Here is an 18829-nt window from a genome sequence, read left to right as displayed (position 1 = left end):
AGCATGACATTATGCCAAGTACATCAACAGTAATGTTCTTCAGACTCTTCATTGCATTGTGTATGAGTGTGTAAGTGAATCTGCATCTTTGTGGTGTTCCAGGAATGGTTGGGTGTATTCCAATACCCTGAGTAGGCTTTTTTTCCCTCGAAATAGTGATGCGGATTGCGGAAATAGTTATGCAATGGGAAGACTAACGCTATGTTTCGTACTTTGGCCTATTTACAATGGAACTGCTGACATTGAACACAGTCAATTTTAAAATAAAATCATCTTGGAGTTTGTTTGAAATTTGCAAAACAAAATCACATAGGAAACAACTTCTTACTATTGAAAATTGCTTATGTGCAAAAAAGTAAAATTTTAGACCTCTTGAGTATCAAATTCACTTATTTGAAAACACATATTTGTACGTATGAAAACCCCATGAGCTTTCAAAGCCATCTCAGTATTTTCAGTGTGGCCATCAAATAGACTTTAGAACAGTAAGAAAAGAAGCTGAAATGCTTCAAAGAATTCAAATGCTCAAGTGTATATGGCAAAGCATGGAGCAGACTTTGGAGGATGAAAATTAAGTACGTGTAGTGAAGAGGACAGTAAAATTGACCATCTTTGCTAATTTCCCAACAAACTTGCAGGCCTATTAGGAGTTGCAATAACGGGCTGTTGAAGTGCTAATGATTAGAAAGGAGGGGAAAAAAGCATCTTATTTTCCCCATTTGTGGGCTAGCCCAGTCCCCATTGTGGCAGTGCACTATACATTGCGTGACCATAATGATGAATCTTCCTCCAAACACAATACGTATTTTTGTAGATATGTCTGTTAGTATAAGCAATTGAAACAAAAGCTGTGTTCCTCCAAGCCACCCCTGATCCGCTTGTTCAATACTGGTGTCTGCCAGAGGGCATGCAATCTGAAGGGGTTGTGAATCCCCAATCCCATGCGGCCCACCATTGATTTATGTCATTGTGTGAATTTTCAACCTCTTCAAAGGTCACCTTGTGTGTCTCTGCTGTGCATTGCTATGCCCCCTACGACTTGTGCACCATATACATCAACTTTCCTTCAGTCTGCTATCTTCTCTTATTAGCACATATTTACTTTATTCCTACAATTGTTCAAACCTCATTTTTATTGTTCGCAATACTATTGTAACATGCCTGGCTTTGCAGTTGTCAGTTTAGGTTTGAGGCATTTGAAAATTATTTAGGTCAAGTGTCGGTGAAAGCTCTCCCTTGGTGAAGACACAAAGTGTGCTTATGGTCAGACACTCACTGAGAATAAAATATTTGACTTCAGGCAACATCACTGAGCATAAACATTCAACAAAGTTGCCAGAGCAGTAACAAAGCCAGATATTGTTGTCAATCAGCATCTCAGCAAAAGGTTATATCTTGGTCGCTTTTTTTCACATTCTGCGTCTAATCCCGGTCTCACTCTTGTTCCTCTTGCAGAGTCTCTAGAGCCAACTTATCAACAGCTGCAAAAGATGAAGCTGGACAAGAGTCCTTTTGTGGTGGTGTCTGTGATCGGCCAGGAGCTGCTGACAGCTGGACACCACACAGCTTCTGTTGTAGTTCTCGAAGCAGCTTTGAAGATCGGCACTTGCAGCCTCAAGCTGCGCGGCTCTGTCTTCTCAGCTCTCAGCAGCGCCCACTGGTCCCTGGGCAATACCGAGAAGAGCACAGGCTACATGCAGCAGGACTTGGACGTGGCCAAGACCTTAGGTAAGAAGACTGGGAACGGTAGCAATTGACACAATTTGAAATCTTCAATGGACACCAGGGCCTTAATTCATGTTTTGTTACAAAAAGAGTTTCAAAAATCTGTACAAAAGTACAATACATTGAACCCCTGTTTATTGCTGGGGATACTAGTCATTCAAATTAATCATTAAATGTATAGTATTTTAAGGCCAATATGTTCAACCGAGGCAAATAATTTTTTTTTTTTTTTCAACCAAAGTCGGCTGTCTTATTGCTCACATATTGTACAATAAAAATACCATAGAATGGCTAACGGAAATTAGTGTAGATGTTATGGTAAATATAAACCTTCAACAATGCCACATTAACAACACATAAGGAGAAGCAACACATAAGGAACAGCACTGCAAAATCAGAAAATACTGCAATAAAAAGAAATGAAACATTCTAAAAAAAAATAACCTAACTCAAAGATAATTTTTTGTAGTTGCTATGAGTACAATAAAATATGGGAGGAGATTCAGAACTTTTGCTACCAGTGAGATACTCATATTAAAAATGTTAATCCCCCGAAATTTCAATCTTCCCAGGGCAGAGCTAGTGCTCCAGATTTTACTGAATGGCTCATACAATTTTCTTTTACATCCATCAAAAAGGTCTTTATTGTTGTTTTGAGGAAGAAATGAAGGACTAATCTAATATGACCAAGCAAGCAAAGCCTTTGCAGATGTCAAACTAGGATTCTACCATAGTTCATGTGCAACTTTTGTTTATTTGGAACATGTGTGTGAAGCCTCTCTGTTAAGATGAAATAAGACATTTCCATTTAAACCTTGGAGAGCTGAGTTTAACACTACTAGCTGTCAGGAAAACTATTCCACTGTGGAGAATGTGCGCCCTCCATTTTCCCCTTAAGGGTCACACCATGGTTGAACACTGATGGCTCGAAATGTTCAGCAACTCAGTCTGCTTTGTAATCACCTGCTGCCCTGAGGATAATGAATCAAATTTATCTCCAGGTGACCAAACAGGGGAATGTCGTGCTCATGGGAATTTAGGCTCGGCATTCTTCTCCAAGGGAAACTATCGTGAGGCTTTGACCAACCATCGGAACCAGCTGGTCCTCGCCATGAAGCTGAAAGACAGAGAGGTAAGAAGCGCACACATAGCGGTACATTTTGAAATGAAAAAAGAAAACTACCTCGACAAGATAATCACTAAAGATGGCGGCATTTTTCCAGGGTCTTATCAACGGTTTGTGTGGGATTGTGCTGTACTTGTCATCTGCCTTCGTTTTTGTCCTGAAGGACACACAAATGCCGCTGCTCTTTGTTTATTTACGAAAAGGAAACTGAGTGGAAATGAAGGTCACATTGAAAGCGGGATGCATTTCAAGAACGGAGCATTTTGATGGCCATTTTCTCCTTGCAAAACCTAAACGCAGATATGTAAACTGCATTTAGATGTTTGATGTAGCAGTAAATAAAGGTCTATTTGAGGATGTAACTCAAATGAAGTTTATTACACATCGAGAGAAAACAAAGACTGTCCTGTGACGTCCTCCATCCTGTCTGTCGGCGTCTGTGGTCATTGTTGGGAGCTGACAGGTGCTTGTATTCCAACACAATTGCCATCAGCCGAAGAGAAGAATGGCCTCCATTTCCCCTTCATTCCTTATCCTTCCGACCAGGCAGTGGAGTTTGCTTGTTTGTCCTTGCTGATATCATGAGGCATTTAAACAGTCCAGTCAAAGTCTGAACAAAGCAGCAGGACAAAACATTTCAGAAAGTAGATCAGAGGTCTCCTCGACATCTCCCCATTTCACATTTTTAGGGTATGTGCAGAGAGAAGTATGATTTATGGATGTCCAAGTTTAGATTGAGGGCCTTGTGAGTGCTCAAGTAACGTATGCAAGGTCCTTTGTCTGTAGCAGTAAAATTCCGATTTTTTTTCATCTGCATAGCACACCGGTGAGGCCAGTGTGCACATGTAGCTTCTTAGCAATCCGCACACTGCACCCCATGCTGAGATATTGTCGAAAAGTGGTGCTCTTGAACAGTTGAATCATGTAATGTCCTGCTTGGCCAAGTACAAGCCCAACCTCCCTCTCTCCCGCCCTCTCGTCCCCCGAAAGCCCCCCTAATCAGAGTCATATGTGTGTCACACCACCTGGCCTCGCTCCGTACACACTGGAGCCTGGCGGATAGCTCATTACGGCTGAGTCGGTGTTTTTGTTTCTGCTGTGGACTTTTTATCTGGCCTTTTTGCGGTTGAGGTCACTTCCTAGAGGCCGGAGGTGGGATGTTGTTTCTGACTGGATTTCCAGAACATGTCTACCTTCCAGCGGAGAACAAAGAGTCTGAGACCAGTGGCACAGATTACTGTCCAGTACAGTAAGATGAAATGTAAGGTTTGGGGGAATTGTGCACTGTGAAGTAAACAATTGTTTCATAAATTGTAAATGTTGCACTTTACATTTAAATTCTAGTACAGGGATGGGCAACTGAAATTGTGGAGTGGGCCACAGATTTTCATCATTGCTACTAAGGGTGGGGGCACATTTTACAATTTAACACTACAGTTGACCCCTACATAGTTACAGATTTTCCCCTTTTTTCTTCTTTCAATATTTGTTTTCACATTTTGGATTTTTTTCTCCTAAACCCCGCCTCCCTTTCCCCTCTTTTTTTTAGCCCTGGTCTCCCATCCCTTTTCTTGTAGGTTGTGGCAGAACTTAAACTGAGTAACCTCGCAGAGCTGGTGTGTGCAATTCTAATCCACCAAATTGTTGCTTTAACTGGCATGTTAAGGAGAGAATTCTGTTTTTAAGACATTAGTCACGAATATGAATAGCAAACCTCAAGGACCGTTCTTCCACACCTCTTCCTTTAGAATGAAAGAGTTTTGAAACAATGTAGCTAACTTATAGTTTGTTTTCGCTCTTATATCAATGTGTCGTTTACAATTGAAATTTCCAGGTTAGGAACTAAAACAAATACTACCTTGCCTTGTCTTGTTCTACTAAAGCAGATTCTAAAATAAAGAGTAAATTGCTTCCTAATTCCTCAAACACTAACATTTTATATGGCTGCAACAACAGAATAACAGGGCTGATTTGGCCAACGGTGCTTTTAAAATGAACATTTGTAACTTTGACAGATTAGCACAAACTTCACCAAGAAATAGAAAAGGATATGTGCAAGCTTTTAAAAGGAAACAGGACGAGGATTCAAAAAGTAGAGAGGCGTGCTAAGGCTCAGAGTGAGCGCTTTGTCAGCCATGACTGTGTGCTGCGGGCCTAACCGGTGAGGTCATGACTTGCGAAAAGTTCGTATTCCTTTAACTCGCAGCCTTTTGGATTTATCTTCGGCAGCTATCAACACAATCACACTTCCAAAGACATCTTTGGTCTTGTGTTGCTGTTTTGACTTTTCTTCATCCAAGACAAGTCAACATCATTAAAAAAGGTTCATGTGAAACAAAGCTGTTAAACTGCATTTCTTTTCAAAACGTCAAGCCGTCCTGTTTGTATGCCGCTGATGTTTTCATCTTAAATAGTAGGTTGAACAAGAGGGAGGTAACCCCCTAATTTTGAGTGTGACTTTTTAGGAGAAACTGAGCTGGGCTGACGGCAGAGCAGTCTCTAATTATGTCTCGTGTGATGTTCAAAAGACTCGCCAGCTGACTCCCCCAACCCCAAATTGTAATGTGAATCACAATCAGGGAAAAGTACAAGAGGCAAAAACTTTCTTTCTCCGTTCAGTCTGCCTCCTACCAGCAGTCCCATTTTTAGCTTTGGAATTGTTTATCCACTTGCTCTCAGTCCATCTGCTGTATGCAAACTTTGCTCCTAACAAAGTGACACAAACCGTTTTATCACTCTTGTTTATCTGTTGGCGAGGTTGAGGCTGCGTGGACTCTGTTGAAACTCAGCTCGTACAAGAGCAGTCCTGAACCTCTAAGTACGGAATGATCAACAGTGGGTGTTCCTCTTGACAGGGTCACAGTTTGTCAGTGTATGTCAGCAAGCTTGTAGAGGAGAAGATCATTAAAGAGTCATTAGGACATGGACGTGTGCCTTTTCATTCTTTCACAGGACTAACACTAATAAAGGATGGCACAAGGGAAAATGGGCACCACTGTCTCTTTCTCTTGCTACCCAATACTTGGCTGATTAAAAATTGGGATTTGATGGCAATTTAACTGAAATTCTTGGTGAGGGCATGAGTGGAGTAGATCTGCAGTAATACTAGAAATACTCGTAAAGCAACCATGAAAAAGAAGGTGACAATACGCGCCACACAGAGATTCCAAATTATACATGATGCAGTGTTCCCGGCCCACATCGTATTATCAATGAGCTGCCGCCTGCTCGGCCTAGTGATTCAGAACACCTCTACGGCCAGCTCGCTTAACCATGAATCATGAAGGATGGACAGCTAGTGTCAACCAATGGACCATGAACACAACTGGGAAACAAGGAGTGGTATGTTTACATGCTCTTTTGTCTATATAAATGGAACATCTACGTGTTTTTCTGCAATTTGTAGAATTTGCAGATTATTGCACTCAATTTGATGTTCCTTCTTCACAAGCAATTGGAATGTTTTGAGAAGAGAAGACATTTCAGTTATTCCAATCTGTACAGACTTTTACTGATCACGAATTATTGCACAAGAAACATGAGGCACACTGTTAAGTCCGCTCTAACAATACTGTACTTATATCTAAATGCTACTGTGCAGCGGGTAAAATTAACCACTTCGCTGTTTGGAAGTGAAGTAGTTCATGTTATAATATCAGACCGTGTTTTTTTCTCACCTCCTCTTATAATCAATGGCAATGCTGAGGGACAGATTAGATGACAAATTAAGAGTGACACAGTCGGAGCAGACCATTCACTTTCCGCCACGGTGCACTATATGGTTACAGACGAGAACCAATAAATCATTTGGTATTGCACACGATTGGCCAACAACGGTCCAACAGCTTCCAAATTTACACAGCAACACACAACAATGTTGATCGTTATAGATAACAAAAGTATTTTCCTCTATCCCGACAGGTAGATTTGGTGTTGCACGGTTAGAGGGATGAGACAAAATGTGCCCGCTCTTTTTTCATGTTGTCTGATGATAACGGATGGAGGCCGATGAAACGCACTCCAGCAGAGCGCTAGTTCACATGATTTTGAATGTAACAAATTGCATCTGTGTCGCCAAGTGAAACAAATCTTTGGAGTGGTCGCATGAAGCTCGCTTTCAGGACACTTTTGGAACAGCCTACAAGTGACGCCGGGAGGATAACTAAAGTGTCTGCTTTTAAAGTGTGAGATTAATTCATTTTCTGATCTCATCGGCCTAATCCTGAGTACTGAGCCGGTGAGTCATTTTCATGTGAATTCTGGTCCTTAGCCTCAGGGCAGTTTAAATGTTACTCACCAATGACTGAAATAGATTTCTGACTCCCTACTTCAGCTAAACCCAAGAGCGCCTTCTCCACCCCTTTGTCCTCTGTCCAGCCCAGCCCAGTCCCCGTCCAGAATGGCCGAAGAGCCATTTAAAGCTGCATCCCTCTCGCCAAGCCAATCGATAGAAAGGCTGTCAGCAAGATGAATGGAGGTTTTAGGAAGTCCATTTTAATGAAGGGGAAAGAGAGAGAGAGTAAGGGAAAGAGATGTTGCACTTGGATGGAGGGGAAAAGTCACAGCCAGTCGGTATGAATAAAAAGAAGGAAAGGGTGAAGAAAAAAGAGGGCAGTAACTAATGTGTGTGTACATGTATTGGATGTGTTTAAAATTATGAGTGGGCTCTTTAATAGTGTCTCCAGTGACGGACGAATGATTGTAAGGAGTGCATTGAGTTTGTTTAGCAGCAGCTCGTCCTAATTGTAGCTCAGTGGTATTAAATGAAAAAAAGTACACCCCGAGACAAAAGCCTTTAAGATTGGACTATAGAGATTTCATCTCATTGCAAACCTCAACATGAAATCTTTTGGGGTCATGCATTATGAAATCCTCTGTTCATGAATTATGTCAGTACCTCTGAGTAAACATATTTCCCAGAAAATAAATAATAAAAATCCCTAAATAGTAATTGCAAAAGACTTATTTAGTGCTCTATCTACACCATATGTAACTAGAACCATTTTAAAAAGCCAGATGTTCGATATGCCATCGCCAACGAGTAAACAAATTACAACTCATCATGAAGGATTATGCACATTTGCATTCAAGACATCAAAAATGTTCTTTTGTTTTCGGTCTGTTGTATAGGTATATTTTAAGGGCATAGCCTATATGCCATTATCCAGAAAAGGCTGCATGGAAATTAATGATCAGGAGTTAGAGGCAAAGGTTATTGGACTAGTCCGCAGTATAGGCAACAATGTCCTCTGGGCACTGCCCCGATTCAACCCTGTTTTCACTCATCACAGCCATTTCTGCCTGTGATTAGTCACGGCGACTTTACTCAAGTTAATTTATGCATACGGGCTCGTCTTGCGATCTAGACAATTGCAGAAAAAGAGAAAACCACAGGTGGCTCAGCATTTCTCTTTTTCCCCCTTTAAACCATATGGGAAAAGTCCTCTTTTTTCTTTAACATTTTATTAGGAACTGAACTCATCCTTTTGTCAAAAGAGACTCTTACAAAAAAAGAAAACCATGAGTGCCAAGGCGAGAGGTCAGTGGAGCTCCAAGTACGCATGAGACATAGTGTCGGCACACACTGGGATGTCAGAGACGGCATTTATGCATTTTCAGGAAAAGGCCCTTTGCAAAGCTCCTGACGTTGCGCCAAGGAGCGGAATTAGAGCTGCTTAGTCTAGCTCAGTCCAAGCCTCCAAACAATACATATACACTAAGATATGCTTTCATTCCCTTTCTCATTCCGCCTCTCAACACTCCGTTTAGCTATTGTCCCATGTTAAGGCAGTGTCAGCATTCTTGTCCCTGTGGCACAATATTGAGCCCTTCTCCAATCTCTCTTGGATGGGAGCCTTCTCACTTTATGAGGAGATGGAATGTGTCTTTGCGGAATAAGCTCTGAGAAAGCAATAAAATTGCCTGAAAATACGAGACCCCAAATGAGTGAAATGAAAGAACTAGGACAGAGGCCTACGGGTTTTTTTCTAAATTTACATACTTGACCATGTACTTCACTCACAAACTAAAACTTCTGACAGGCTGTTGCTGGACTCACACCAGTGTCCTATCTAAAATACAGAATAAAGCCATGTGGCACAGAGATTGTAAAATATTCAGTCGCGAGACCTGAGGCAAAGTCTTCCCGGGTATTTTATTGTAGCGCAGTTCACTTCGGAAAATTTAGTAGCTATTGCTGGTGCTGTCATCAGATTTAATTGCAGCTTGTGGCAAGCTCTGATGGGAAGGACTTGGTTCCTTGCGGTGCCACATTTTGCTCCACATACATTCGCACACACAGACCCGCTGAAAGTTTTTTCAGTTCTATTGTCCAGTGGTCTAATGGCTGCCAAAACCAGATCCATATTGTACTGTTTTTTTTTTTTTTTTGGTCGTAACAACAATGGTTATGTACGTTTGTGGTAATGTCCTTTGATTTCTGTGGAAGCAGATCTTTAAATAAAATCTGTGATGTAAGACTTACAAGGCTTTTTTGATGATAGCATAATGCGACGTGATCATTTCTATTTACAGTAAATTGCCGATGCAGCCTTCACCGTCTGACTTTCACACCCACTGCAGTGGTGTCACTTCAGGAAGTGCGATAGATACCTAATATAGAAATTACTGCCGCTACTTGCATGTTTCAATCTCGGACGGACTCAGAGAGGATACTTTGATTTTATGGTTTGCGCCCATTTTTTTGAAGATTGCTTTGCCTGAAAAAAAAAAAATGTTTTGTGTACCGCGATCAGTGAAAAGCGACTTTGAAATTAAACTTTAATTAAACATTCCCCCCATTTAGACGCCAAGACTGTTTCAGTGTTTAACAGGAAATCGAGATGTTAATGTAATGTGGACGATATTCCCCTACAAGTAACAGCTTTATAATGTCCCTAAAATGAAACTCCTTCATAGCAGTCTCTCATCCGGTGCCTATTTAGTCTCGACATTTACAGGCTGCAACTTTTTTTTTGCCACTGTTGATGAGGTAGATGTGCAGTGTGTCTCTGTCTAATGATTTGAGCCACTGTGAATGTGTGCGTGGCCACGTTTTTGACTTCATCGCCATTCAGAGAGGCTTAGCATGATTAGAGTAGTGTGATCCTCTGAGGAGTTAATGATGAGAGAAGCAGTCGCTCCACAGAGGCCAATCACGCGCTACTCTCTGATGGCATGTGCAGCCTTATTTTGGTCTATGTATTGTGCGTCGGCCTGCAAGTCTGTGTATACGCTGCATTGGTTTAAATGTGTGGCAATATACATGGTAGAAGTTTGACTTTCTTTTTTACCATGAAAGCATTTGATGTGATTCCATTGTCTGAGTGCTTGACGTTTGAGGGTTTATGGACAAATAAAGCAGAAGCAATAATTATACATCTTCATTATGTTGGTTTCAGACTGACAGATAGCTGAAGTACAGGGGGAGCGAGGAGGGGATTGTAGCATTTTCTTTAGCTCAGGGCTAGATGATGTGCTGTGGAGGCCAGTGGTGTTTCTCCCTTCCCCGCACTCCGGGGGACAGAGTGACAGGCTTAATGACACTGTCGGGGTTACAGCATATCTCCAACTCATTTTCCAGTGTGATTGAAGTTCGCTGTGGGTAGCGTTTCATCAGTGCTGAGCAGACAAAAGGGACCTTTCCACTGTTGCCTTTGTATTTGTGCACAGTTTGTGAATGCCTGCAGCTCCGAAGAGATGCAAGCATTGTCTTTATGGCTGTTATATGGACTGTGTCACAATCTCACATTCTCAGAGATGATGAGTTTGGTAGCATCTTGTCTCTAGCGTGTACTCCACTTGTTTATTGCCTGCTATATATATATATATATATATATATATATATATATATATATATATATATATATATATATATATACACACACAGACACACACACACACACACACACACACACACAGCAATGTGTTTGCCGGCAAACATTAAACAGCAGTGTCGACAAATAAAATTCCATGTTGAGATTATTTTAACCAGTGTTGTTTTTGTGTGGAAACTGACTCTCAAAGAAACTAATTCCTTTTTGATTGATAATTTTATTTGAGAAGAATCATACTATCACTATCGGAAAATACATTCTTTTGTATTGTTGGTTCACAATCGCAATTCTATTTCACTCCAAAGATGTTTTGCTTTGCTTTAGACACGATACAAAGATGAACTAACAAAAGTGAGAAAAGTGGGTGATTGGTTTATAAATGATCTAATATTTAACTCAATAAAGCTGTGTGCCCATTCCCGATACTGCTTTCTAAGTGACATTCTAGAGACTTGTCATACTTCAACATAAATTAGACCTCATCAGTTTGAAGCAGCAGATGTAGAACGAGTCATATAATGATTGTTGATGTTGGCTCCATTTCATCGCCCTCTGCTTTCCTTTCTCATTTTGACTCCCTTTGATTGGTCCCTCCAAATCTGATGGGTTAATCGCATAGCATGGCAGCGAAGCCTGCATCCTGCCTTGTAATGGTTGTGCAAACATCGACCTCGATTGCGCCATTCCCCCTTGCCAATGAAAAACAAAGGAAGCCTCGCCGGAGTTTTCCTCATTTTCTTACGCCTGGTATAAAATGAATTCAATTGGTGCTGTATTGCTGCTTTAAGTCAAACGAGTCTATTTAGCTCTCCCAAAGCATACAAAGTTTCCTCTTGCGGAGAAAGTCAATTGGAGCCAACACTTCCTCCTCCGCTGGTAAATCCCACATCTTACATTCTGTGACCTAGAACAACTGGCATTCCAGAAAAATCAGCCCTTCAAATTCTTACAACATCCCTGCACGACTGTTTGGTCAACATTTTCCTCTATGCTAACCTTAACACTTTGTGTATCTTCCTCTATTAGGATTTGCTGCCAGCTCTTCCTCCAAAAGACTTGAGGGAAAGTAGCAGTGACAAATGTGTGTTTGGGTTTTCTGGGCGCAGGTTACTCTAAACATACGTGCATCTCAGGTGGCTCAGACGATATGCCAAAATAATTTGTGGTTGAGGGGCTGTAACTATCACTCTTTCACTATGTCTTCTGTTATGCCAAGGGCAAGAGATGCAATCAGGGGCCCTGCCAGCAACTATTTACCCTCCCTGTCAATCAGAGTCTGGTGGCGTGCGCTCACAGCCAGAGGCAGCGCTGGCAGGTGGTCCAGTATCGCCCACAAAACATAAAAAGCAAGCTATTATTTTCTGATCCCCCTTTGCTTTTTATCTGCACCAAATGCTTTTCTACAACTTGACCCGTGCGGGTGATGATTTTTAATCCTTTTTTTTTTCTCGACCAGATTATCTGACGACCATATTAACCAGCAAATGCAGACCATCAACCAAGCGCTGCTCTGTGTTCGGTCCGAAACATTTTATAACCCAACCCTAACCCTAACCCTCTGTTCAAACATGCGCACATGATATTTAAAATGGGGACATAGTCCACTCTACACCTCCAAATAGGCATATATTTCTTATATGGGACAACTTGAAGATGAATGTCACAGGGATTTAATTTCTATCATGCTATGCTGAGTTCACGTCATGGTCTTGAAGTCATGTCACAGTAGAAGCTGCTGATAGGCACTTTTTGTGCAGGGGCTATGTGTGCATGTATGAATAATGTGTTTGCTTATGTGATGATAAAACCCAAAGTGGGATCCTATTTTTCGTGAGAATTTCTCTCTCCTTGGTGATAAATAGAAGAGCTCGGTGATGTTGAAAGATTTGGGTTATTCTGCGAGAGCTTGGAGGTTCCTTCGGTGAAGCGTGAAGGCACTTTGGAGGTGCTCCACTTGCCTTCAAGTTCCACCAAGTGCAGGTGTACAGCTCATGCTGGATGCTGCAGGTTGCTCACGTCACAGTCACCACCTGCAACACTCGTGCCAAGCTTGTAATTACATTTACGGAATAAAAGCGCAGAGGGGAGAAGGGATTTGTGCATTGAGTTTGAGGTCCTTTAGTTACATAGCATGTCATTGCAAATTTACTCAACCGGTATTATAGAGTCTGATGGCATGAGTTGGAATGGGCGATGTTTTTTGTTGGCTTTTTAAACTACAGGTGAGAGATAAGCAGTGGCTTCTGTCAAATATTTCTCATCCATTCAGTGAATAACATTTTCTGGCAGAAGCAAGGAGTTCCACATACTGTATCTATGGCCAAACTATTCAAGTTAATTAAATTTAAAGAAACAAGAAATCATAGACTACATCAAACCAATTTATAACTTTTTGATGTGCGGCTTCGAGCTATATTGTGACCGATTCATTAGTTCATCACTTTCCATTTCATCTAATATAGAGATGCATTTTTGTAACATCTGCTTCTCATATGTCTAATAAATCACAAAATGAAGACACAGTACGAGAAGCCCTTCTGTCTTAAGCTGATTATGCCACCATGAAAATAAAGACCCGCTTCCCAACCTGATTGTACCGTGTGATAAAAAGAAGCCAACTCTAGTACTGAAGTCTGAAAACGGTGACACTCCAAGCTATGGCATTTTGAAATATAAAAGATAAAACCTAGGAGTTTCATTTTTAACTGACACGGGGGGATGATACTGTTTATTCCATTTTTGATGTGTATTACAGGAACACATGATGTTGAAGTTCATATTCGACTGATAAAGCAATGCTCGCTCACATCAATACAAATTGTCTTTAGCAATTCAACATCCTCCTTGGTCTTTAAAACTCACATTTGCCTAAACAAAAACAAAGCAGCATTTGTAAGCAGGCATGAATCAATTTCATCGAAATTTAGTTTAAGCATGAGTTACTGTTGTTGAATGGATTAGGGGTGATGTGCAAAAGTGTCTCCATGAGAACTGTGCGGTGCTGACACTGGCTTCATTTTTTTCTTTGTGTCAGCATGCTCCGAGCAACAGCTCTGCTGTAGATCAATATGATCTAGCTCTCTTAAACCTCAACCTGTGTAATTTTATCTCTTTTCTCCTCTGATATTGCCATTTCTCCTCTGCTCTCTTTCCACACCTTCCCAAACTGAAAAGGTCTTCTTCTTCCTGTCATAGAAAAGTGTTGCACCATATACTGTCGCATGTCAGACCTGATTTGTCCAGCTCATATCCACATGCCGTCAAAACATCCTTGAATGACCAAGGAGTGCAACGTCCTTGGATTGACTACCCGGCTTCCCGCTGAATGCTGTCATGCAGCTGGGGCCCTGCAAGCTGTGCTTTATTTGGCACTGTGTCAGAATCAACTAGAAGCCATGACAACAGCAAGTTGGCTTCTGAAAGATAGGTTGATTAAAATGCATATTTTTTTATTAATTCATTATTAGTTTGATGTCATTCCAACCAGCTGTAGTCAATCTAGTGGGTTAACACAGCAAGATCCCCTCTGTAAATTTATAGTTTCAGCTCCATTGACCAAACAGCTTCTTGAATATTTTGATATGTACTTCTTTGTGTATTTCCATTTCCCCTAGGAGATGAGGTAACATTTTGCTTTTCATCGAATATGTCATGACAATATAGCTAAAAATCTTACCTAGTTCAGATTCAAATAGTGTTTCTCAATGGAAACGGAGTGAGGTTTCTGTTGCTTGTTCACTCAGAATGAATTTAACCACTCCTCAAGGCTATTAGTGTAAAGACATAAACACTAAGCAAGCATTATGCCCCTCTTTCTGCAAGCTTAGAGGCTCTTATAAAGTGGCATGCCTTGATGTTTACCTCAAACCCATCCTGAAATTACTTTCAAACACCACTGTGATTTCCTTTCCTGTCACCACAAGGTCTCTAAAGAATTGATTCCCTTCTACGGCAGACATCACATAGCTATGCCTGTGGAGATTTGACTTGAGCACAGAAATAAGCAGAAAGCCTTCAAGGCTTTGCTCTGATTTAGAGTACATTAAAATCCATTCACAGTGCCCTGCTCCCCCAGCGTGCCACCACTTTAGTTTTCTCCACAACTCGAGTTTATATTCATGTGTTTATATATCAGAGGGCAGGAGGGTCTGCTTCTGTGTCAGAACAATGCTGACATCCTGTCACAGGGGAGCAGTGCTGTGACAAAAGTGTGGGGTTGGAGAAGGGGTCATGTGGAGGACATGTCCAACAGTATCCAAGAACCAACCAATTTCCTGCTCTCTCTTAATTTTCCTCACCAATATTCAGCCATTTCTTTCCACACAGATTTCTTTTTAAGTGTTACGTCTGAGAATATCAGCCTCCTGAATAGAAAACTCAAATTTTCCACCAACTTCAGTGGAGACTGTGGGATTCAGTTTGACTTTGTGGCTCTTCTGATTTCTTCCTCTCGACTGTTTGCCACCAGTGGCTGTCGTATTGCCGCAAACAGGCTTGGAAAAAATACACAGACTGCATAAATGTGGCCACACACACACATACACATGCACGCATATATAACCCACAAGCCTTAAGATACTCTCGAAGTAAGGACATTTGAGGGAATGTATACTGGGTCTTAAGACTAACCGCAAATGATCTCCCATTTAGCCTGGCACCACTGCATAGACTACCCACAGCTCAGACAAAAAAAAAGCTTTTTCACAAGCCAAATCACTACTCCATCTTGTGTGTATCATTAGTTAACCCCATGCAATTCCCCATAGCTCTGCATCTTGTTGCTGCTCGTACAGTAGAGGTGTGTGTGTGTGTCATGCATGTGTGATGTAGCGAGAGTGATGTAGCAGGCAGCGTGGAAGCTGTCACGAGTACCCTTAACCGTAGTTTGACCTTTAGTGACAGTCAATCCTTTTGTGAATGTGTTCCGTGAAGACTAATGGAATTAGCAAGCTTCGGGCCCTCTGGCGTCACCTATCTATGAGCTGGAGGTTGCATAGGTCACAAATGAACAAGTGGCTCCTGTGCTATCAGTATGTCACACTGCCAGTGAATCAGATTAGTTCTGATGATTAATTTGAGAAATTGGCTAACAGCTAGTTAATGCGATGTGCTAAAAAAAAAAAAAAACTCGCTAAAAATAGAATTTTTGCAGGGTTGTTAATCAGTGTTTTTGGTAACAGCAGATATGACCAACCATCAGGACTATTATCTTTGAATCCGAGACGATAAAAGTGGGGTCAAGATCAGTAATTTCGTCTCTTATCTGTGTGAGTGTGTGTTTAAGAGCGCACTCAGCCACAGCTGTACCTACCTTCGCTTGGCAAAGCACAACATTCCCCTGCTTTAAAAAACAGAAGGTTTCGATATGGCCGAGTGACTGTCATTTGGCCAATTTAATTGTGGCTCCTGTGGGATCCATATCCATGTGCAAATACCAGACCGGGAAAGAGAATGAAATATAAATCTGTAAAGCTAGATCAATATTTTATCATCTCTTTCCCGCCCCCAACATCCACATCCACCAACATGCCTTCTTCATCCAACACCCTCGTGTTTTCACACAATGCAAAAATGTTGGTTTGTATTACTTTTGGAGCGTTGTTGTTCTGGTGTGTTGTGTGTCCATTACATTGATAGAGAGATGTTTCCTTTTACTGTCAAGATGCATTTATAGCAGGGAATCCAGATGGGTGGACGGCCTCAGCGTGGGGATGTCTTTAGCATTTTCTCTTTTCATTCTTCAAACACAGTCTCTCCCATCGCTTTTATCTGCCCCCCCATTACCCCCACAAACCACCATGCACACACACACACCTAATACCCTCTAGTGTTCACCGCCAGCTAGCTGCTCATGCTGCTCATGCTGCTGGAGCCTAGCTTATTAAGAGAAACGCTGGTGCATGTTTTCCCTCACTTTCCCTCTGCAGTGCCTTTTAATTAGCCAGCTGGATTTCTTGTGCGTGTGTGCGCGCATATGTGCATGTTCTTGTGTTACACATTGATAAATCTGAAAATTCTGATTGTGGTGACTCACTACCCATAAATCAGATTTTTTTTTTAGATAAAGTTAGGCAAGTTGTGGTTAGGCTCGAGGGAAATTAATGTCATTATTATGTCCTCTATAGTGATGGAAACACTGAATTGTTTGTGCTTTTCAATTTGTGGGTTTTTGTCTCGTGTTTGCATGCAACACTAGTCCTTCCAGTCACAACTATGCTGATTATTATGCTTGTAGTTAATAATATTTATCTGGCATTTATTGTCAAAAAATACTCGTTGGCCATTCATTGGGTGTCTGATTCACAGACATTTCTTAGATCTAACCACTCTTTTTTAATCGCAGTTTATGCCTGTGTACACATTTTTTCATTATTTTGGTTCAAATGATGATTGAGAAAAAAATAATATACTCAAGCAATGCTGCTCGCCCTCATCTTGGTCTGCTACTCTGTCCACTCATCACATTTTACCTTTATCAACACGCATGTTGATGGTCATCTAGTCTTCTCCCCTTAACCATCCATTATTTATTGTCGTGTGAGTGCCACTAGTTGATCATTTTTACCATTGAAGAATATCAGCGCTCAAATGTCAAGTTGCCGAACATACTCAACTAAGGAGATGTTTTGTTTTCATGGAGGCATTGACATATCCTACAAGTAGAAACACCACAGGCTAGCTTGAGTTAACAGTAAATTGCCGGCCAGTGTGAGAAATAAAAATACAACAGTGACTAAGAGCCACAGAACCCATACTATCGATATCAGCGCTGCTACATGACATAAGAGGGAAATTACAATTCATTACTACCCGTTGCACACGCTATGAAAGCAACCATTCGTCTAATGTCTTACTGAATATAAGCAGACATAGAAGAGGAGTTCATAGAGGAGAATTTGAAACGGATCTTAAGCCACCCTCCTTGCCAGGAGTATAAAATAGTCTCGAATATCCAAGAATTTGTGATCATCCATCCCCTGCCATCTCCCTCTGAATTTGTCCTGTCTGCTCCCAGCTTACCTTCCAATTAGGAGACCGTCAGTACAACATGTTTGCTGATCAACTAGTTGGGTATCTCGAGTTTTAAATTCAATCAAATCACTTCCAACAAGAGCTGTACAATCATGTCTGCACAGTGATGCCAGTAATGCTTTATTTAGTAACGCATGGTTTGACTTGCATCCTCCTCTGTGTCTTTTGATCACTTAAATTTGAAAAGGGCTGGTCCCTGCAGTCGTGCCTCTGTGATTGTCAAGGTAGACTCCTCATTATCTTGGCCTCCATCTGAGAAGAGAATGCAGTGATGCAGTCTCTCTTTAGAAGGACACATCAGAGCGACTCATATGTGTTGGCAAAAGATATTGTGGTCTTGCTTTATAGGTGCACTCTGAAGTCAGGCAGATGTGGAATCCTCTGTTTTCTGCTCACAAAAGGGAAAGTTTGAGAGAGCAAGCTAGGCATCAAAAGGTACATGCAATTGAGCAGCCTCAGATAGGCTATCTTGGAACATGAAACAGCAACAGTTTCTGACGGAGTGTAATTGCATCCCTGGGCCTGTGTAATGCCTTGTTGCGTCTTTAAACTTGAGTAAAGTGCTGAGAGTCCTTGTGTCAGCAGGTAATTGGTTGCAGACATCAGCAGCAACTTGAAGTGAAGGAAATAAGCTTTGGTAGGTTGCTATTCCGTTTGTGCATTTTATGTGAGAAAAATAACCAATGAAATGTAGCGTTTGCCCTTGTGCGGGACCATTATCGTATTGATTTTTTTCTTTTTTAAATCAACAATGTACTTTGGTTTTCATTTATGCAAAGGATCAGAATTTCAATATGTGGCCCCAGGGCAAACCAAAGAGTGTATTTTAGTGCATTTGAATTAGTACATTATAAAATTCTCATAATACTGTTCTTGTATGTTATTATTGTCGATACAGTACATGTCGGTAAACAGTTAAGGTTAACTCATGAAAGCATTCAAAACTAGCATTAGCTGTTATTGATATTCACCACCATCCAGTCTATGTTGCTGGTTGTCGGCTTGATATTGACCTTCCTTGTCAGAATGAATGTCCCCTCCGGTGGCCTGAGTTCCAACTTTTTCCTGGCGTGTATTGGATGGGTGGGACCTGCGGAAAGAGTTGCTTCAT

General features: G+C 41.2%; 1 protein-coding gene across 4 annotated transcripts in view; it reads left to right on the top strand.

Moving 5' to 3' along the window:
- The window catches only part of LOC148398070 (tetratricopeptide repeat protein 28-like), a 145787-nt gene that overhangs the window by 96921 nt on the left and 30037 nt on the right, over positions 1–18829 (top strand). For 3 of the 4 annotated variants that reach the window (XM_088376459.1, XM_088376458.1, XM_088376460.1), the window contains 2 exons: positions 1456–1728; positions 2727–2857. In XM_088376459.1, coding sequence (XP_088232585.1) covers positions 1456–1728; positions 2727–2857 — 404 coding nt within the window. Of the gene's footprint in view, positions 1–1455; positions 1729–2726; positions 2858–3874; positions 4113–18829 lie in introns of those variants that run through there. The other variant, XM_088376461.1, reaches the window with a different exon arrangement.

This window comes from Syngnathus floridae, chromosome 5 (assembly GCF_059516105.1).
Source record: "Syngnathus floridae isolate MCC-2025c chromosome 5, RoL_Sflo_1.0, whole genome shotgun sequence".
In the NCBI taxonomy this organism is placed as follows: Eukaryota; Metazoa; Chordata; class Actinopteri; order Syngnathiformes; family Syngnathidae; genus Syngnathus; species Syngnathus floridae.
The sequence above is the reverse complement of the archived record's forward strand: the minus strand, read 5'-3'. Positions and strand labels throughout refer to the sequence as shown.